Raw genomic sequence first — 22,134 nt, 5'->3', positions numbered from 1 at the left:
ACATTATGCGGCAAGGGCTGCCAGCTTTGGAAGCAGCCCTGAGCTTCAAGGCCCATTGTCTTTTATTGGGGTTTTAGAGTTTTAGAGCCACTGCCCTAACCCTTTAATTACAGGGTTGGCTGATCTGTCTGTCAGGCTCCACTCTGACTCATTCTTATTTTAGGAACCCCATGAGCTTAGGGGTTTTCCTCCTGGGAGCTTGGACAAAGACCAGACCTCCTGGCATCTCCTCCAGACGCCAACCTCTGTCCACCCGCAGAGATGCCTAGGCCCACCAGTCCCAGTACTTGAAAGAAAAGGCATGTTGCTTCTTTGCTCCCTGAATTACTTACTGGCTTAGGATTTAGCTTTTGGAAGTCATGAAAGCCATTTACTACTTGTTTATCTAATTTGTAGCTTTCAGAACATTGTTTTCCCTCTTGTTTTGGTGTTTACTTACCATAAAAGACCTTTTTGGGTAGTGAGCGTAGGTTTTTAGGAGGGAGCCAAATTAGGTAGCTGTGTCAATTGGCTGGCTCTACCTAGTCATTTCCTTAGCAACCTTTTACAGAATACTTGTTAATATCTGGGGATGTATGCCGAATTAGCAAACATGTATCAGTTGCTGCATTAATACAGATGACTAATGAATGCAGAATTCGGGATGTTCAAAGATTACCCTGCTGTTGTGACTCATCTTCTCTCTCACTCTGCATATTGAGATGATGGAAGATATGAATAAACAGACTCGTTTGTTGCCATGGGTTAAGAGTATGGGGACAGAAGAGGGTCTTTTAACCTCAACGCTTCCATTTTGACAATGTTTTAATTAACACGTATTGCTGTAAAATTAATGTGAAAGAAATTTTAGAACAAGAAAAAAATTAAAACCATTACATAAAATGGTACTTGAAACTTTTCCACTTCAAATCTGTCCTATTATGATTGTGAACCGGTGCTAATGGAGAGCTAAAAATGGAGGCTTCTTTTTATATTTAATGGAGTAGGTAGCACAGAACACAGTCCCCTCAATCTCTCTGATAAAAAAATCAGTCTCTCTCCCCCTCTTTCTTTCTTTCCTTTACAGCCTGATCACAGCCCCCTCTCTTCTCCCAGTCCCACCTTTATACCTTTCCCCATCCCCTTTTCCTCATAGAAGGGGAGGGCCCCCATGGGTATCAACCCACCATGTACATTAAAGTCACAGCAGGACTAGGCACATCCTCTCCCACGGAGGCCAGACAAAGCAGCCCAGCTATGTGAAAGGGATCCAAAGGTAGGCAGCAGAGTCAGAGACAGCCCCCGCTTCTAGAGACCCACATGAAGAACAAGCTGCACGTCTGCTACATATGTGTAGGGGGCCTAGGTTCAGCCCATGCATGCCCTTTGGCTAGTGGTTCAGTCTCTGTGTGCCACCATGGGCCCAGGTTAGTTAATCCCTTTTGGGGCAAAAATAGGGCATTTGAAAATACATGTGTGTATTTGACTAATTCTTGCCTATGTAGCATGTACTAGTGCTGGGTGTGGGAGAGACAGAGATTGTCCCTATGTGATTATAATTTTTGAGGTTAAATACAATGAGTCATATAGACATAAGTTGTTTTACACATAGTTGATTCTCAATAATGTCAGCTGATTTAAAATAAATCTTAATTCATTTTATTCACAGTAATAGACACCAGTGTTTTACTTTGTATTATTCAGACACGTAGCCTTGTCTGCAGGCCTGGCTGACTGGTACTCATTATGTAAACCAGAGATCTGCCTGTCACCATGCCCATTTTAAGATTAGTGCTTTAAAAATCCAGTCTTTCTCAGGTAGCATTCAGTTATCTGAATAAATTATAATAAATTAAAGTGTAAAAATCTAGTCTTTCTCGAGATATCTTCTCAAACAAGGGGAAGGTGGCTGCCTAATACTTAAAGGTGACTTTGTCGTCGTGGGATAGAAATAAAAGAGATGACCATTCCATGCCAGTGTGTCCCATATATGTATACACTGGTGGCTGTGGGCGTTTCGTGGCTGTCTGCCTCAAGTAGCCAAGTGAATCTCTGTGACAGCGACTTATTTCCATCCTGGAAGAAAGAAAATATGAGGCATGATGACAAGACTGGTCAGGCTGGGCATCCATGCCTCCGAAAGTCCAGGAGGAGGCGCTGAAGAAGGAAATTGGTTTATGAAGGTCAGTATTGCTGATGGAAGGTGCTATGCTTAGGGAAAAGGGAATTAGAGGCGTGGCTCAGGAGGAGCCACAGAGCCATGCATGGCATCTGAGTGAGTGGCTGCTGTAAGAAGCCGTGTGCCTGCTGGGAGGACATTAAAATATGAGAAGGGGAAAAGGCTGACAACTCCTGGGGTGATCTTTTAAGTTGAGGAAGTCTGTCCCAGCCTAGTTGTCAACTTGTCCCCTCCCCAGATGCACTTGGAGTTCTTTTCTCCCCGAGATGGCCCTGTTGATGCAGGAAGGAAGGTTAGGACAGTGTCACTCCCAGGAGTCCCAGAAGACATGGGGTCAGGTGAGAAGGCACAGCAACAGGCAGAGATCATGGGTCTGGAAAAGCCATTTGGTGCCAAAGCCGCTTTCTCCTTCTTCCCTAAGTACAAGTTTAACCTCCAACTTAGCAGCAGCTCTTTGACCTAAAATTGTTCCATTTCCTATCTGTGGACCCCACAAGATCTGGGCAGCAGGAGTTAAAGCCAGGAGAAGATTTAGTTCTCATTCATCTTGGTAGGCGGTGGCATTTAATTAAGCACTCTATTGACATGCCCTTGTGTTCGCAGAGCCCAGTTCTGTTCTCCTGGGCTCGGGTGTGTACTTCTTGACTTCACTTGCTTTTCCTTAATGCAATCAAATCCTGAGGCAAAAATTGAAACGGTCTAGAAAAGATTTGCTTTTCCTTTCTAAATGTTGGTATGAAGAGGCTCTATGGTGAGAGGTTATCATCAGAATAGAAAGGGAGGAGATGAAAGGGAAGACAAAAAGGGATGGACACTTTGTTAGGTCAGGATTGATGGAGTTATGCCTAACAGAATTGCCTCTACCTCTGTTTTGTAAGATGTAACACGCAGCGTGCAGATCTGCGAGTGTGGCTACAATTAGTCCCATCGAGCAAGCGGAATATGAAAGGCTGTCTTTAGACTTAGGGTTGGATTAAGTGATAACAGGACTGTCTCTCACATTGCACACATCATGGAACACGCACATGAAGGAGACAGTTTCTTGAGGAAAGGGGGGCCATGCAAGCCCGTTTAGTCAGTTGACTTTGGCAGCTAGCGTTACTCTTACTTCATCCTGCCTTGGGAGTGCTGGGTTTGTGGGGGAATGTCATCCTGGGTCTTCTGAGCAGCAGCGGCTGATAGTGCTGTGTCCTCTGAGCACTGGTTTCCTTAGGCGTCCTTGTTTTGGCAACTGTCTCCTTTTCTCAGCTCACTTATCACTTTCACTGCTTGTCTGGAAAAGGCCTGCCTGCCGGGACTGCAGTCTGCAACATATACATTAGTTTCCAAATAGGGACCTCGTAGCAGCCCTCACTTTAAGACGTAGGTCACCACTAAAGAGCACCAGAGCTGCCGCACCACTGGCCTGGAGCAGCTGACACTGGTCTTTCTCTTGTTTGGCTACAAGCAGAGAGCCAGGATGGGGCGAGGAGGAGGAGCCAGAGGCTTCATCCTGAAGAGCCGTCAGGAATGAGAGCGTTTACAGTGAGTACAGTTGCTGCGTCCTTGCTTCTTTAAGGGGGGAAATGACAGGAGAAAGGAGAGATGGGCAATTTTGAGGGCCCTGCAGCTGGGACCTTTGCCTTTTCATTTGTCCTAAGAAGATTGCCCTCAGTTAAGCAGATCTGTTACTCAAGTCAAATGCATTCTGGTAGCCGCAGGGTTCAGCTCAAAAGTTTTGGACTGTTAGAGAGATACCAGTACCAGTTCTTATTAATCAGTCTGCAGTGTGTTTTCTTCTGTGTCCACAGGATAATAAGTAGAGCAAGGTAGGAAAAACTCTCCCACAAATAAATAATGGAAAGATTTTTAAAAAATCTTTTGCCCAGAAGGACACTCCTTTTGGCCTTTGTGCTTTGTATATTGCCTCTCCTTTAGTTGTGTGGAAAGGAAGGGATTTGATGGGCGCTATTTTTAACAGGAGCTGGGATAAAAGGGGTATTATCTCTAATGCTGGGAAGGTGAGCACAGACAAGCATTTGATAACGGGAGGGAGGGAGAGGCCCTTGGGTTTCAAGTGCTCATTGATCGGTCTTCTTGGAGTCACTTACAACCCGGTGGGTACCCCTATACACTTGGCCTAACGCTGTCCCTTGCACTGTCGTGAGCTGTTGTCTAGTGGCTTTTGCTTTCTTCATGTCTTTGTGACTAGAAGGCACCTTTTCCTTTCTGAAGTGAGTCACGAAGGGAAAGCGTACACCTTGTAGCTTATAGAAGTAGCAACCTGCACCGGCTTTCCTAGAGTAATTAATTTGTTTCAAAAGCAAGAATGAGTAACTCTGATAAGGGTGGGGAATTGAGCATAAAGATCATTACCACACATTGAAGCCATTTCCTTGAATTATATTACAAGTTTATCTTTTAAATCTGATGTGATTTTTATGAAAAGCAAGGGTGTGTGGCCATCTATGGTGCTATGGTGCAATAAATTGTTAGAGCTGGAAAAGTGTTCATATTAATTGCTTCCCATGAAATGTCAGTTCATCCATGCTACATCCCAAGCTTGTTTAAGCATGTGACACATGCATTCATTTCTCCAGTGCAAAAGTATACGTAGTGGAAAGAAAGCGACACAAAATGAAGTGTGAGCTCAGTAAAACAATGTCTTCTGAGCCCTCTAGGTTACACAGGAAACCTTCTGGCTTGCAGTTTAAGTGGTTAAACATTTGGGTGGGGAAATCTTGCTATGAAGTTTACCTTTCAGGTCTTCCAAGCCCTCTCTGGAGTAATGTGCAGTCTGTGCTCCCCCGACACCTGCTGGCTAGTTTTCCTGTCCTGCTTGTCCTCTGCACATACAACCACACCCATGTCCTTAGTCTGAAGTAGAAGATCCTACAGGGGGGTCCTGTCTGGTTTGTTCTTCTGGGAAGAATTATCATTCTGACTACGCTGACTACGCTTTTGAAACCTCTTTTCTTGGCATCACTTTCTTTTTCCTACTAACTAGGACAAGTAAGTTGATATGTCTGCCTGCTTTGGTAGGATGGAGAGCCACCACGGAGTAGTTACACAGTTCTCGGTTCAGAGAGGAAGCTGGGATAGCTGGGAAATCCCTGGGTCTCTACTGTAGGCAGCCTCACATTCTCCTGCCCAGATGAGGTCTTACCTGGTTCAGTTCCTTCATTTTACAGATAAGGAAACTAAGGCTGAGATGCATTGAACGTGTGCACTGTGCTCACCTGTGTGTCGCCTGTAAGCACAGATGGAAATCTAGGCTAAGGCAACTCTTTGATGTGATGAACTGGTTTGTTGATACATTCTCTAGTTTAAGGCATCACTTAGTTTAGGAATCTGATAAAACCGGGTGGTCAGCAAGCGTTTCTCATTAGTTACACAGGAGTCCTGGGCAAGTAGGTGACTATATGTGTGTCTGAGGCGGTTCTGTCCACACCATCCTGATTCTTGGTTGTCCCCTTGGCGCAGTCTAGTTTCTTAGCCGATCACTGTAACATCCATGTATTCTCTACTTGTAACCAGCTCTATGTCCTTGAACAAAAAAGCTTTAGTAACCTCTGTTATCAGATCCTTTTCTGAGGCTGAGGTTTGATATTGCTCCCGTAGAAAGCAGTGAACGGATTAATAATTTAGATGTGTTTTGGGAAGTCAGAACCAGGGCTTGTGTGAAGCCGGGGTGTGGCTTGGGAGGTACTGGAGCAGCTCAGTCTTCCTGGGATTGGATCCGTCCGATGACATTTTGTTATCTTTCAAAATTTTTCTAGTAGTCAAGTCTAGTATCATTATTATTTAAAAAAAAAAACTGAACAGAAGATGGTTAAACATATCAGGAGTCTATTTCTTCCTCCTGGCACCAGGCAGGTCTCTAAGGCTGGCACCAAAGGGGGTTAGCCAACTTTATGACATGTGTTTTGTCTTTTGCAAATAACTTCACTTTAGAAAATTCACTGATGAACTTTACTTAACTCAAAATTTAGTTGCTGTAAAATCAGGAAAGGGGAGCTAGACATTGTGGGTCATTCCAGTTATCCCAGCCCTTGGATGCTAGAGGCAAGGGAACCAAAACTTTAAAGCTAGTTTTTTCTACGTAATAAGTCTGAGACCAGTGCGTGCCGCATGGGACAGAGTAGGAGGTGGGGTAGAAAGGAGGAGGGGAGAGAGAAAAGAAAGAAGGAAGGAAAGAAGAAAGGAGGGAGGGAGGGAGGAAAGGAAGGAAGTCAAAAGAGGGGATTACACTGCAGTGCTGGAAGAATACGGAATACATGAGACTTGACTCTTGAACGCTCTGGTCAGGTCAGCAGGTCTAGTTATTCCCCACGCTCACTCCAGTGTTGACAGTTACATGTTGCTCAAATGGGAGTTGACTTGATTTCTTTTTTCCTTCTCTATTGGTAAGTAAGAATAACTTTTTTGTTTGCTTTTTGTTACTGTGTTGGTTAGATTTTGTTTGTTTGTTTTTTGTCAACTTAAAATAAGCTAGAGTCATCTGGGAAGACAGCGCCTCAATTGAGAAAATGCGTCCATCAGATTGATCTGTGGGCGGGTCTTTTTGTTGATTAATGATTAATGCCAGATGGCTCAGGGCCTTGTGGGTGGTGCCACCCCTAGGCTGGTGGTCCTGGCTTGTATAAGAAAGCAGGCTGATGGGAAACAAACCAGTAAGCTGTACTCCTCCACTGCCTCTGCTTCGGCTGCTGTCCCCAGGTTCCAGGGCTGAGTTCCTACCCTGACTTCCCTTCAGGATACAGACTGTGACCTGCAAGGTGAAATGGGACTTTCCTCCCGCTTCCTCTCCGAGCGACTTTGGTCAAGGCCTTTGTTACAGCAATAGGAAGCAAGACAGCCACTCTGTGAATATTAAGAATCTGATGAAATGGGCGCTACTTTCCTATAATCACATTACATCTCTGAACTTTTGACCGGCTACTTTTCAGTAATGGAAGTATAAATTGAAAGTGTTAAAAACAAACAAAACACCACCACCACAAGCTAACAACCTTGTAAAATACAAAGCAATCTATCAGCCTTGAATAGAAGCTGCTCCCAAGACTGAAATAGCCTCCCTTTGTAATAAAACATAAGAGCCCATGGGTATTTTATGCGAGATCACCTCCAGAAGGGAAGTGAATTTAGTAGCTAACCTGTATCCTCCAAAGCAAACTTAGTTCACCACAATACACAGTTTTCATTCTCACCTATCTGGTAAGCTTTTTACTAGTATGTATCAGATGCTTATTACCCTTAAAATTCCAAAGCCTCTGATATTTTCAACATAACCACATGTTACATTAATGTGACTTGGGTTTAGCATTAATTAGACCTATTTGATGTAATCTACTTTTTGAGAAACTAACAGTTTGGAATGTTATCAATCTATCATCTATCTATTGTCTATCAATCAATCTATCTAAACCTTCAAAATGAACAGTATCTGAGACTGGTACAGTGTTTCATAATTAGAACATCCTCCTCCTCTACTTATCATGTATTGAATATGTTGCTTTGAATCAGAATGATGTTTGGATGCATACAGTAGGAAAGCCACTATTAATCATTATTTCAACAAAGTAGAAATTTGTTCTGTTACAAGCCAACAATCCTACCAGAGAGGCTCCTCAGTGTCTCACTGCACCCATGTACCTAGCCCTGTGCTTCACCGTCCTCTTCTAAGAGCACCCCAGAGCATCTCCTGGACTGATGTAGAGCAAGAACTCCAGCCGTGGAGTCCACTACATAGACTGAAGCAATAGGAAAAAGCAGAAGGGCAAACCAGTGGCTTGTTCTAGTTCAGTTAGTCCCGTGAAACAGCTCTTAGGATCTCTTCCTAGCAATTGCACTTACTTCTCATTGGACAGAACTAGGCTGCAGGGCCACAGCTGGCTGCAAAGGAGATGGGGGCTGTCATTCTAAACTCTGGGAAGGAATATTCATAGCTAAATCTTGGTATTTTATTACTAGGAGAATGAGGGAAAATGGGTCTTTGGAGAGACAGTACCGCCATGGTCCTGTGTTGTTACATACTGGGTCTTGGGGCAATAATGTAGAAAATCAAAACACCTCTTTCTGTTTTTGTTATGAGCAATGGTTTTCTTAATTTAGAAATCTGGCTTTATTTAGAAAGCCTGTTTCTTCTGTGAAGTATCTTTGCTTTATTTGGCAATCTGTTCTGACTCTGCTTTCTTCTTTCCCTTTGCCTTTCAGCTGTTTTGGAAAGAAGTAAGGCTTAGATTTCTCCATGTTAACCATGAGCGTGACACTTTCCCCACTGAGGTCACAGGACCCAGATCCCATGGCCACTGATGCCTCACCCATGGCCATCAACATGACACCTACTGTGGAGCAGGGACAAGGAGAGGGAGAAGAGAGCATGAAGGACATAGATGCCACCGAGCAGCAGTATGGAAAGCCACCCCCACTCCACACAGTGGCTGACTGGAAGATTGTCCTGCACTTGCCTGAGATTGAGACCTGGCTCCGGATGACCTCAGAGAGGGTCCGTGACCTAACCTACTCGGTCCAGCAGGATGCAGACAGCAAGCATGTGGATGTGCATCTCGTTCAGCTAAAGGTAAGGCAGGCTTTCTGGAGGGCAGTCAGGCTCAGTTCTGTAACTGCCAATGAGAAAGAGTCGAAGGCGGGAAATAGAGCAACAGATTTGAAAACATTATTCTTGATTGTAAACACACAGATAGATCAGTTTGCTTCTAATCTTACTACATGTGCCAATTATCTAGAGTGAAACTGGCCTTTGAGAATAGAACAGGTATGAGGAAAGGGAAGGATATTTTTGGTCCATGTCGTAGAAATCAGTTGTGGAAAATGAAAGGATCCTGCAAAGCATTACAAAGGCTTAACAAAAGTCTCCCAGTAGAGCATCTGCGACGGCGAGCAAGTCATGTGATTAGCACCATCTGCTGAGGCTGATGCTGTCTTTGAGGCCAACAGTGGTTTCTACCCTGGTGGGAAGGGCAATGTTCTTCTTGTAGGAGTGCCTTTCATCCAAAGACAATGCACTTTGCAGAAGAAAGGGGCTTTTTATAACAACTGATCTAACGTCAGACATTTGAAAAACGTCCGTGGCTTCTGGAGACCATTGGAAAGTATCACAGCACAGAATTGGAGGTGCTAGTGAGATGACAATTAAATGAGGGACTCCAAAAATATATACTGTGACTTTTACCGTGCCATAGCCTTTTCTCTCTCCCAGGTCCTTGAGGGGAAAAAATTTCCATAGCATATAGGCCTTATATAAACTTCAAGTTAGATGGGACCCTAAGGAAGATTCTTTTACTTAAGCTGGTTCATCTTAAATGCCATAAAGTAACAGACTAACAGATTCTTAACACTGAAATGACATAGCCTTATAAGCACTACAGAGGAAAGAGAGAGAGCATGCTTCTCAATGCTTCTCAGTGTTTACAGTAGATCTGTCTCAGCCTTTGTGCCAGATGTCTTAGTGACATTCCTGCTGTTGTGATAAAACGCTGTGGTCAAAAGCACCCTGGGAAGGAAAGGGTTTACTTCTGGCTTACAACTGTCAGGTCACAGTCTATCAGTGAAGAAAGTCAGGACAAGAACCCAAGGCAGGCATCTGGAGCCAGGAGCTGATGATGCAGGGGCCGTGGAGGGGTGCTGATTACTGTCTTGCTCATCTGCTTTTTTATAGAGCCCAGGGCCACCAGCTCAGGGATGGCACCACCTCCAATGGGGGGAGGGGGACTCCCTCATCAGTCACTAATTAAGAAAATGTCCAGCAGGCTTGCCCACAACCTGATCTTATGGAGACATTTTCTCAGTCGTGATTCCCTCTTTTCAGAAAACTTCAGCTTGTGCTGAATTGACAAAACTAACCAGGACAGTAGATTATGCATTAGTGTTTAGGGCAGGGAGGGAAGAAGAAAGAGAGGAGACAAGGGAGGAGGGAAGAGCAGTAAGGAAGGGAGAGAAAGGAGCATGTGAGCAAAAACTACAGTGTAAGCCGAGAGCCAGGATGTCACTGGGGGCTGCTCCCTCCAGCTGGCGCATCTCTGGGCTCTTTCTCATTGTTTTCATAGTTTCTTGGGAAGAATTCACCAGGATGGCAGATATGTGACTGGAAGCAGCCACAGTAGAATGGTAGCCCCTCTTAGCTCCCTCCTTCGGTAACAGGGAGTATTGTGACTGGGTCCCAGAATAACTTCCTCAGAGGAATAGTCCCTGGGCATCTTGGGATCTGAGTAAACCAGAAGCTAAGGGATGCTCCTTCACATTGACCCCTCCAGTGCCGAGCTAGGGTGTGGTTTCATTGATACAGGATTGAGTTTAGAAGGCGAATCAGCTTTTACCCCTCCAAATCCTTCATATTTATGTAGGAAGTTGGTAAATGCTAGAAGAGAAAGAGAGGGGGACGGACACATGTTTAGAAGACCAGCTAAAAACATGGTTAAAGTTTGAAGGTCTTCAAATGCTAATTCGTCATCAACTTAATTTCATTAGATCAATAATGTACACATGGAAACTTAAAATTTGATCCAGAATAAAAATGTAAAATTCTTGCTCCGGTAATGTATTTAGTGTTTGCAGGATCATCTCTAGGGAGAACTGCTTTTCTCATTGTACTTTTCACAAAGCATCTTGTCAGTGTCACTGCTCTGTTCCAGGGCGTGGGCTATCTTCTCTGCTGAGAAAAGAGCTACAGGAGACGTAAGGTCAGGACAGTGGTCATACGATGTCAGTTGATGGCTGTTCAGTGATGAACTGGGATTGCCTACCTTCATTTTACTCTAGGATTGCTGTTAGCCGTTCCCCCAGTGTTTGTTTCATCAAGTGGCAAGCGCTAGTGTGTGGGCCTACTATGGTCCATACAAAGGGCAGTTTTGGATCCTAATATGCTTCTATAAACTTCTCCTTGATTAGACAGTATTTCTTTTTCAGTGACATTTCAATGCATTTGAAAGGTTAAATATGTCATTTTTGCATTCTACATTAGTTGAAAATAATAAAGGGGGCACAGGACAGTGTTTTAGTGGAAATCTAGCAGTGCAACCTTTTAAAGCAGCTCCCGAATAAGACGTGTAGCCAAGCAGAAGGGCAGCTCCAACTTGAGTAAGTTGTCCCAGTTTCACATTCACTACATTGGTTAGTTAGTCAACGAATTAATTTACAGTGAAAAGCAGTCATCAGGCCTAGGAATGCCTCTGACCTTAAAGACCACCTGGGTACAGAGAAACCCCATTTTTTTGTGTCTATCCTAATGTGTCCCCAGTATTCCAAGCCCCAGCTTTTTACCTGGCTTGTCTGCTTGTGTCTTGGCAAAAATCTCAAGGTGGGAATGGCCACTCCGTCACTGTCAGTCCTCCTCTAGCCCAACGACTTAAAAAAAAAAAAGATATATTTATTTATTACTATGTATATAGTGTTCTGCCTGCATATACAGTCAGAGGCCAGAAGAGGGCACCAGATCACATTATAGATGGTTGCTGGGAATTGAACTCAGGACCTCTAGGAAGAACAGTCAGTGCTCTTAACCACTGAGCCATCTCTCCAGCCCCTAAAGAACGACTTTCTATCCACACATACGCCTCTTGTACTCCTGGGTACTCAGAATCTATAACTAACCTTGTCTCCTTTCACCTGCGGCACTCTTGCAGCTCATTTCCCACTTGGTGGCTATTGTTTTTAGTGTCTGTCAGGATATGCCATCCTTTTGCTTTGGATCTCTTCCTTTGACTCCTCACTGCCTAAGTCCCTGGCATGGCTCTTCCCACTTTACCCCAGGGAAACGTCAAGCTAGTTCTTACCTGGTACCTTCCCTTGTTTCATTTGCCTAGAGACTATGTTTCCCCATCGTCTTTGCTGTCTCTGGATCCTCAACAAGCTGTTAGCCAGAGGCACAGCCAGGTTTTAACACCCACTCATAGAGGTCCAGGAGAAGGCCAGGCAGAGGCTGGGAACAAAGAGGAGAGACCTACTCTGTGTTTGATGAAGGGAACACACGCACAAACATTTAATTGTCTGCGAGCCTCACACTGCCGTTGCAGTGCTTGCTTTAAGTCATTTCGACATGGTCTTTTCTTTAAAAAAAAAAAAAACTTGATTGGAAAAAATGTTTTTGTAAAATGTCCACAAGTAGGCTTTACCAATGGTCATATATTAAATTCTTAGACCAGCAATTCCTGATTCCTCCTCTTAAAACACCTGCCTCCTTCTCACAGACATTATCTAATCCTTGTTCCCTGTTACTAGGATGTATGCGGTAGGACTCTAGGGTGAAATGGAAATCACGCTACTCGGCAGATCCACTTAGGAGGTTTATTAAGGGAAAGGGATACAGCGGCAGTCTCTGGAGACACACGGAGAAAGAAGAGCGTGGGGAAAGGGGAGGAGTTCCCTTTATAAGTGTCCTAGTGCATGCGCAGAAAGTGCACAGGCACGCGCAGAGGGTACCCACATGGCTTAGGGGACCTGAATCCTGCCAGTGGGCGGTGATGTATTTCCGATGACGTGCTTCGGGAGTGGCTTTGCTGTTGCCTGTTTTCCCACGGTCATCAGGGCCTTTAGGGGTGGCTGTATTGCTGCCTGTTTACTAAAATCCGTTATTTATTTTTTATCTTATGCAATTGTAACATTTGTTTGCCTTTTAAAAAATATCAACTATCTAGTTCTTTATTACCTTGTTGCTTAGGACAGGGAAGGGAACTAAGTATGGGATCAGTTCCTACATAGGCTAGATAGATGAATCCAAGCATTTAATGTCCAGTGCCTCCTTCCCCAACATGCAGGCTTGTTTTGAAAAGCATATGGCAAGTGTGCTTGTTCCGTGAAGACTGAATTCAGACAAAAGCATTGGGTGAATAAGACCCAAGTATGTTCGTGGCATTCTCCCGTTAGTGAGAATCTGGGAGTGTGTATCTGAAGTCTCGGGGTATTGTCTGGGGAATCTGCTCAGAGATTCTAGACACTTCATAGCTGCAAATGCTTGCCAAACCCTTGAAACTCATTTTTGTTTGTTTCTTTGTTTAACTGATCAATTGGCAATTATTTTGATAAGTAAATATACTTTCAGGGGCTGAGGGGGTAGCTCAGTCAGTAAAGTGCCTGCTGTGAACTCAGGAGAACCTGAGTTCAGTTACCTGAACCACGGACAAATCTTAGCACAGAAGCCTTCACGTGCAGTCCAGTCCCAGTGCTGGGCACAGGGCAGAGACAGCAGGGTCCCTGGGCCTTGCTGGCCAGACAGCCTGGCCTGATCTGTGAGCTTCAGGTCTCAGCGACCCTGCCTTAAAACAACAACGACAACAACAACAACAACAACAACAACGTGGGAGGTTCCTGAGGATCAACACCCAAAGTTGAACTCTAGCCTCCTTGTGCATACACAGGAACATGTGCACACATACGAACACATACATACAAAGCATATGTTCAAATCTTTTACCCAGACACTTTCTTCCCTCCACTTGCTGCTGCCGTCTGTGACATCAGAACAAACACACACACTTTGCATCCCCAGATTTACTCTTATTCTCTGAAGGAGACTTTGCCTGAGCTCACCGTGTTGGTCTTAGTCTCTCTCTCAGACAGCACTTGTCTTGGTCAGTATTCGGTTGCTGTGACGAGGCACTATGACCAGTGGCAACTCTTACAATGAAAAGCATTTAGTTGGGGTTGGCTTACACTTCAGAGGGTTAGTCCATTGTCATCTTGTCGAGGAGCATGGTGACATGCAGGTAGACATGGTGCTGGAGAGATAGCTGGGACTTCTACATCTGAATCCACAGGCAGAAGAAGGCAAAAGTCCCACTAGGCCTGGCTTGAGCATCTGAGACCTCAAAGCCTACCCCTAGTGACACACTTCCTCCAACGAGGCCACACCTGTCAAGCGACACCACTCCCTAATGGCCAAGCGTTCAAATATGTGAGCCAATGGGGACCATTCCTATTTAAATGAACATATCACTCTGATCTCCTTTATTTCCAAATTCTTGGAGGGGAAATCTTACTATAACCTCCAGGTTGAGCTAATCACTATTACAAAGTTTTCACATAGGGAGTGGTCCTTACTGAAAGGGAAGAAAAGCTAACCTTAGGATTAAAAAAAAAAAAAGTCATAGGAAAACTGAAAACTGACTTACACCAAATCCTTTCTCCATTAGTTTTAAAATTCAACACACAGCTTGTATATTTTACTTCCGGCTTTCTAGCTATTCCCTAGCAAGAAGTGCATATGAGAAACAGCTAAAGAAGTTTTAGAAACTCATCCGACTCATTCAGGAAGTTGTGCTGCACAAGAAAAGTGGGCCAAGAACCTTAAAACATTTCAGTCTTCGCTGAGACCTCCGCTGCGTAAACGTATTTGGGTGCTAAGTTGCCAAAGCTGGTGCCATCTCAGAGAGAATGCCGTCCGTATCCCTGACAACACGATAGCGGGGAGGAGGCACGGCGTGGACCAGCTGGAAGGGATATAAGCCTATAAATAGACAGAAGTCTGGAAGTGACTTAATTGGAATCAATTCATGACTCCAAACTCTAAACTCCTATCACATAAGATTTGTGTCTGCGTCTTAGTTACAGGCCTGTTTTTCAAAGTTATTGTATAAAATCCCTGTTTACAGGCACCCTGACTCAGATGCCTGGGACATCTGGGAGTTCATCCAGATACCCACTAACTCACAAGGGGTCTGGAGGGGCTGCTGGGAAAAGGCTCTCTGTGCTGCCCTCTTCACAGCTGGAAATGTGCACAACAGATTTGCCTGATGATCTAAGTGGAAACCTAGGGACTAGGGGCTCCTAGGAGGGGATTATGGAGTCATCATGGATCCAAGAGGTTGTGCCATTATGCCAGAATGTAAGGGCAATGGTGGGTTGTGGCACAGAGTGTTCCCAGCCCTGGAGCAGAGCACTGTGGGTAAGAGTAAGAAGAAAAGGCTGAGGGCATGGTTCAGGTGACTTCCTGAATGACTGAGGTAGACTTGTCCCTTGTTTGGCAGGTGCAGAGGGAAGAACATTTCTGTTATAGAAGCATAACAAGCGAGCTTTGGCCAAGGTGACAGTGGTGGCCAAGAGGTGACCGCTGTGAAGACCAGGGGCCACTGTCTGTGATAGTAGGCAACAGCCAAGGGTGATTACTGAGTGCTTCTAATACCCCCTTCTCCAAATTCTTGACCGCACAATTCTGAGTGAACTGAGCTACTAGCAAGAGTAGTTGCAAGTTGGAGGGTTCTGACCCTAACATCAGGGTGACTCAGGTTCTGAAGCAATTGGTTCCTACCACCTGAGTGAACACAGCATATCTTACATGAGATTGAAGTGAATTTTTTCTATGAAAAATAAACACTTTCCTTCTAACCCTTATTTTTCTAGAACAAAATCTCAGTCTGTTTAGCAAGTTGTGAAATAGGTTTGGTGAGGTCACTGAAACAATGAGTTAGGACAGATCGATAAGGATGAACGCTGTCTTGTGAAGCTTGCTTATAACTATATTCATGTACACGTACTTGGTCACGGTGTAAGCTTTTGTGTTTTCCTGAGCCCATGCTAGAGCAGTTTAACAGTCACTGGTTTAGCTCACTCTCCCATTTCTTCACTATCTTTGATATATACTCAAGTTTTAGAAGATACACTGCATAGAACTTAATCTGGTAGTGTTTTGTGCATTACGGCCTTTGTTCTTTGTTCTGAGGTCAAAACTTACATGGGATGTTCATTAAATCACTGCATCAAAGGGGTAGTCTGCATCTCAGGAGTTTGCAATAGGACTTGATTGGCAGAAAAGAAAAGTAATTTTTTAAAAAATCCCCCAAGCTTAGATTTCCCTAGACTAGAGTCTCTCTCTTCTGTCTTTTTATCGATGTGTAACACGGTGTGAATGAGTCTCCCCACATTCTTTAGGAAGCGTGGTTTTAGGAGGTGATACTAGCAGGCCCACCCTTCCTTAACGAGATCACTAACCTTGCAATGGAGGCTCCACTGGCCTGCTTATTTTACCATGTAAAGACACAGTGGCAAGGTGCCTGCTTCACGGCGGCAAGACCTCACCAGGAAGCAGGGTTCCTGGTGCCTTGTCACGAGCTTTCCAGCCTCCAAGTGTGAAAAATAAAATGTCCCTTACTTACAAATTGATAAAGTAAGCTGGAATCCTAATGCAAGTAGTGAGGTGTCTTGGGGGGAGGGGGTGTGCTTTCTGTTTCGCTTTCATTCCATGCTTTCCTTTTTTAACTTTAGAAAAGCACTCTGGGCAGTTTGCTTCTTTTTGTCCACCAAGCCATGACTTTACAGGAAATGGGCTCCAGCCACCCAGGCCCCTCTCTGTTATGTCACGGGAAGTGTGCCTCTCTGGGTGGAGCAGGCTGGCACCTCAGCTGACCCGGGCGGCTTTCTCATTGCTTCTTTGCTTTCTGATCACTTTCCTTCACCCCTTTCAGGGCACTGTCTGGGTTCCTCACATTCTGCATGTGCTCAATCTGTACTTTCATTCTTTTGGTGAAGATCCTGCTCCTAACGTGCTTGTTTAGGATGATGCCCATGACATGCTGAGTGACACACGAAAACTCTTCAAGTTTTGCTGTGGTGACACTTCTGGGGCATTCCCTTGGGAATAGCACCCACTCCCTTGACATCTACAATACTAACTTCCTGTGGATTCAAATGAATGTGGCCGAAGAACAACTCCATGTTTCCTAAAAGGCACGGAGAAAATGTAGTGGGGACCCCTCTTCTTTTCCTCTGTGTCTGTCATTTTGGCAGATTACTGGAAGATGGCTGCTATGACCAAAAGTCAGTTTCCTTCCTTCCTTATCCCTCCCTTCATTTCTTTAATTTTTCCTTGGGAGAGAGAGTCTTGTGGCTCAGACTGGCTTCAGACTCACTACACACAGAGGATGACTTTGAATTCCAGCTTCTTCAAGTGATTCAGTTAGAGGCATGCACCATCAGGCTTGCAGGGCTGTGGCTTCATTCTGCTGATTAGTAGAAATTTTCCCCAATAATTAGCACATAGGTTATGTGATAACATGTGATATTATTGACCACAAAACCTGTGCTGTATAGTGAGTTTGTGGACTGTTTACACAACTTAGCAGACTTTGTCTCAAAGTAATTTATGTTTTTTTTTTAAAGCAAAGAAATGAAAATAAAAGAGACTAGAGACTGCTCAAGGGTAGTTGCTGGCCTAGAATACACAAATCCTCGGGTTCAATCCCTAGCACATGGAAGGTGGAGTTAAGGGTTGTTGGTGCCTGAAAGGCCTGGCTTTGTGGAAAACTCAGTTAGTGACGTCACTTCACAGCCAGCGCTGGAAGACAGGTTAAGTGCTAAATGAACATTTTTTTTGGCTACTGATTGATGAACATACTTACAGTGTGATTTTTAGATATGTGTCACACATAGCACATTTTTTGAAAACCATGTAACATTCTTGATTAGTACTTGGATAAAGTGGGACTGGAGGGACAGCTAAGTGGTGAAGAGCTGATCTTGCAGAGGACTGTAGTTCTGTGTCTAGCATCCAAATAGCATCTCACTACGGTGTGTAATTCCAATTCTAGGAGATCTTTGCCTTCTTCTGGCCTCTTTGGGAATCAGGCATGTCATACATACATACATACATACATACATACATATATACATACATACAGGCAAATTTCCATATGCATAAAATAAAAAGAAATAGATATTTAATACAACATAAGGGCAAAATAACATAAAAAACAGCTCTGTTGGGCTTATGGTCGTGTTGTTGTGGAGATGTTTGTGTATAAATGTTAGCCACATGGACTGATATATTTAGAACTCAGAATAGGAGTATTAATTATCAGGTGGCCCCAGAAGCCCACCAGGTGGCCGAGCTGTGTACTTTTAATTAGCAAAAGGAATGCTGAAACTAAGGAGTGTCACAGGCTACAAAACTTGAAAGAAATCAGCAGCACACAATTTAAATAAATAGTATCATAGAGGGATTTGAAACTGAGAGCAAGGATGAAAGTCTAAAACTGGCAGTGGCTTGATTAAGGACCGTTCCTGGGGCTCAAATACGGAACACCAGTGTTTATGTCCAAGTCAGTCCCTGCTCTCCTTACAACTGTGGAGAATGTCCTGTCCATTGACTAGATCTGAGTAGAGGTTCGATGTTTACTGCTTGTATTGTCCTTGATTGGTGCAGTAGTTTGAGCAAATACCCCTGGGCCCAGATCCACCCATCATGATATTCTTCTTATAGGTTTTTATGACCCTCTTGGTCCTTCTATTTCCCCATTCTCCTATATTTCTCTCACCTAGAGTCCCAATAGGATGTCCTCACATCTATCCCAATCTCCTAATAAGTGAAGACTTTCATGGGTCATGCCTTTTGGACTAGTGTGTAATTATAAGTGAGTATATACCATGTGAGTCTTTCTGCTTCTGGGTTAACTCACTCAGCATGATCATTTCTAGTTCCATCCATTTGTCCACAAAATTTGGGATTTCCTTGTTTTTAATAGCTGAGTAGTATTCCATAGTGTAAATGTACCACAGTTTCTTTATCCATTCTTCTACTGAGGGACATTTAGGCTGTTTCCATGTTCTGGCTATTATGAATAAGGCTGCTATGAACATGGTTGAGCATATGTCCTTGTTGTGTGCTGGAGCATCTTCTGGGTATATTCCAAGGAGTGGGATAGCTGGGTCTTGAGGAAGCCTTATTCCCAGTTTTCTGGTGCTTTCACAGAATTCTTAATATATATCTGGAGTTATCATTGTTTGCTCCTCGCAACATCCAGTTTTTACAGTTGAGGAAAGTAAGTCTCAAAAGGTTAGGGATTGATGACTTTGGCAGTGCCACCATGCTTTTTGAGCATGAAGCCTAATATTCCTTCCATGTTAGTGCGTTGGCCTCCCACCTCTCACATGCTGAGGTCTAAGAAACAGAATGTGAATGTGTGAGCCCCATTCCCTTGTGCTGGACACTTAAGATGAATGGATATGATACAGCTCACTGTTTTTAGACTAAAAGGGCGAGATCCATGTGTATTTTAACTTACCACAGATAAGAGAATTAACAGATTAAAGTAGGGGTATAAATGAAGTGTTAGGGTCTCCTTGAGTATGAGTTTCAAGGCTACCCTTAATAAAGAAGAAACTTAACTTCCCTCTCCTCATAGTTGCCACCTGCTCTGTCCATCCTATGCTTTTAAAAGTTCACATCTTAAAGGAAGGGAGCATCTGGTCAAATTAGACTAAAATTCTGGTAGCATGGGATTTCCTGCTACTCTCCTTAGGAGGTAGCTGGAACCGGATGGAGATGAGCACATACAATGAGAAATGTTGACAACCCCACTGGCTTCCACATGCAGCATGACACGTGGAAGCCTTTGGTTCTTGCCTTAGGCTGCAGAGCACGACGTCCCAGGAGCTTTAAAAGTTGCTGTCCTGGCTATGCTGCAGATCAGTTGCCTCAGAGTTTGGTTGTTAGTTACTATGAAATCCATCTTCACAGAGCTGTGTGATTCCAGCTTAAAACCCTAGCTGATGACCCTAGGAAATGTTTTGAGGAAACAGTTTGGATACCTCTGTGCTTTCTCCCTTCCCCAAGAAACAGACCTGTGGATTTAAAGTCACTGTTTCAAGGAAAAATGGCTTCCGTATGACTCATTTGAAGTTTTTCAGTTTTGCAGGTGACCTATTGTCCTCACTAGTCTCATGTCAACTTGACACAGGCTAGAGTCATCTGAAAGAAGGTAACCTCAACTGAGAAAATATAGACACAGATGTAGGGAATTTTCTAAATTAGTGATTGATAAGGAGGGTGCATCCCATCGTGGGTGGTGCCATCCCTGGGCTGGTGGTCCTGGGTTCTATAAGAAAGCAGGCTGAGCAAGCCATGATGACAAGCCAGTAAGTATCACCTCTCCATGGCCTCTGCATCCAGGTTTCTTCCCTCATTGAGCTCCTGTCCTGACTTCCTTCAATGATAGACTACAGTATGGAAGTGTAAGCCAAATAAACCCATTATTCTCAACTTGCTTTTGGCTGTGGCACTTCATCACATTGGTTGTAGCCCTAACTAGGACAGAAGTGTTTTTTTTTTTAACCTGGAATAGGTATTGCTGGGACAGATATGACCATGTCGTATTTGGGAAGATTATAGCAGGACTTTGAAACTTTGGGCTAGAAAATCCATTGGGTAATAAGAACAATGGAAGTCTGGCTCATGACGTTTCAGAGGGAAGCAAAGACTCTACTGGGCCATGTGAGTTAAGAATCTGTTGTGTCTGGTCAGCTGGTGCTGACTAGTCAGCCATGATTAACAACAGACTGACACCATTGAGATGAAATTTTTGAGTTATTTGGACAATTGATGCCAGTTAGCTAGAGTTGGGAAACTAACTGTGATAAAGAAAATATCAGTACCATGGAGGTGAGGACTTCTGGGAAGCCTTCTCCTCAGGGTCAGCACACAGAAACCATGTTCCACAGGCAGCCAAGGCTGTACCTCCTACTGGTAGCTGACCTTGGTAGTGTAATGATCACCCAGGAAGTACTGGTTTTGAAGGTGTGAAGAAGTCATGGAGAATAGCTGAGGCTCAGCACTGTGTGGCAGGACTAGAGTCCCTGAATAGAGCCCAAGAGAGGCCATTGGTGAAAGTGAAGCCCAGCTGCAGCAGAAGACCCAAGCACTTTAAAGATGATTGCATGATGGGATCGTCACCAAGAACAGCAGTGAGCATAGAGTGGAGCCAGCTGGAACCCGGAAGACAGTCTGTGTATGCTACAGATGGCGTAGCCAGAGAAGTGGCCCAAGCCCTTTAGAGGACCCACAAGATAGAATTTTGGGATTTGAATTTGTTTTGTTCAGAGTGTAACTGTGCCCTGGTTCTTCCCTTTTGAGGTTAGATAGTATTCAACTTATTTTTGATTTCATAGGAACCCATGGTTGAGGGACAGAATTTAAAATGAGATTTTAGGTTTTAAAAGAGACTTAGGAGCCAAATGTGATGGCCCATGCCCTTAATCCCAGTACTCAGGAGGCAGAAGCAGGCAGATCTTTGTGAGTTTGAGGCTAGCCCGGTCTACAAAGCAAATTCCAGGACAGTTGGTGTGGTTCTACAGAGAAACCTTGTCTTGGGGGGAAGGGGAGAGATGGATACAGAGACAGAAACACAGAGAGACTTTGGATTGTTAAAGTGACTGATTTTAAAGTGTTTGAATCTGTAAATACTGTGGGACTTTAACATTTTATAAATTGCTTTATATTGTGATATTGATGTAACATGTGATTTGGGGATGAACAAAAAAGGAAAGGTTATGGCTTAACAGTGATATGCTTGAGGGTCAAGCTGGCAAGGGGTCAATTGTCTGGCTAGTTTTATGTCATCTTGACACAAGCTAGAGCCATCTGAAAGAAAGGAACCTCATTTGAGAAAGTGTGTCTGTAAGATCTAGCTGTATAACAGTTTCTTAATTAGTGATTGATGTGGGAAAAACACTTCCCACTGTGAATGGTGCTATCACTGGGCTGATGGTCCTGGAAGCTGTAAGAAAGTAAGCTGAGCCAGCCATGAAGAGCAAGTAAGCAGTACCTCTCCATGGCCTCTTCATCAGATCCTGCTTCTAGGTCCCCGCACAGAGTTCCTGTTCTGACTTCCCTCATTGATGGACTATGATATGGAAATGTAAGCCAAATAAACCCTTTCTTCCCCAACTTGATTTTGGTCATGGTAGTAACCCTAAGTAGGACACCTCTTAAAATTGGGAGAAACAAAAGTAGGGAAGGTCATAAGTGTGCAGACATTAGCCATTTTTGGTTAGCCTGTATAATCTTATATATAAATATATAAATTTTAAAGAGAAAAGAAGAAAGCTTGCATTTCTCACTCATTTTTTGACATGGGTCCAGACAGGAGGCAGCTCATCTGTAGCCATACATGTTACATGTGAATGGCTCATTTTGAAGCTGTGAGGCTGTGTGTGTACCATACTCACAGTCTTATGGAGCTGCTTTGTTCAAGGGAAGGGGATGGTCTGAA

The 22,134-nt window shown here is 44.0% G+C and overlaps 1 protein-coding gene across 3 annotated transcripts in view; it reads left to right on the top strand.

Moving 5' to 3' along the window:
* Positions 1 to 22,134, top strand: part of AKAP6 (A-kinase anchoring protein 6) — a 450,197-nt gene that overhangs the window by 105,600 nt on the left and 322,463 nt on the right. For 2 of the 3 annotated variants that reach the window (XM_084791783.1, XM_084791781.1), the window contains exon 3: positions 8,354 to 8,720. In XM_084791783.1, the coding sequence (XP_084647909.1) occupies positions 8,388 to 8,720 (333 nt within the window). In that variant the 5' untranslated portion in view covers positions 8,354 to 8,387. Of the gene's footprint in view, positions 1 to 3,637; positions 3,683 to 8,353; positions 8,721 to 22,134 lie in introns of those variants that run through there. The other variant, XM_084791782.1, reaches the window with a different exon arrangement.

The sequence above is a fragment of the Acomys minous genome (genome assembly GCF_964271855.1).
Source record: "Acomys minous genome assembly, chromosome: 8".
NCBI classification, from domain to species: domain Eukaryota; kingdom Metazoa; phylum Chordata; class Mammalia; order Rodentia; family Muridae; genus Acomys; species Acomys minous.
This window is presented reverse-complemented; position numbering and strand designations above follow the sequence as displayed.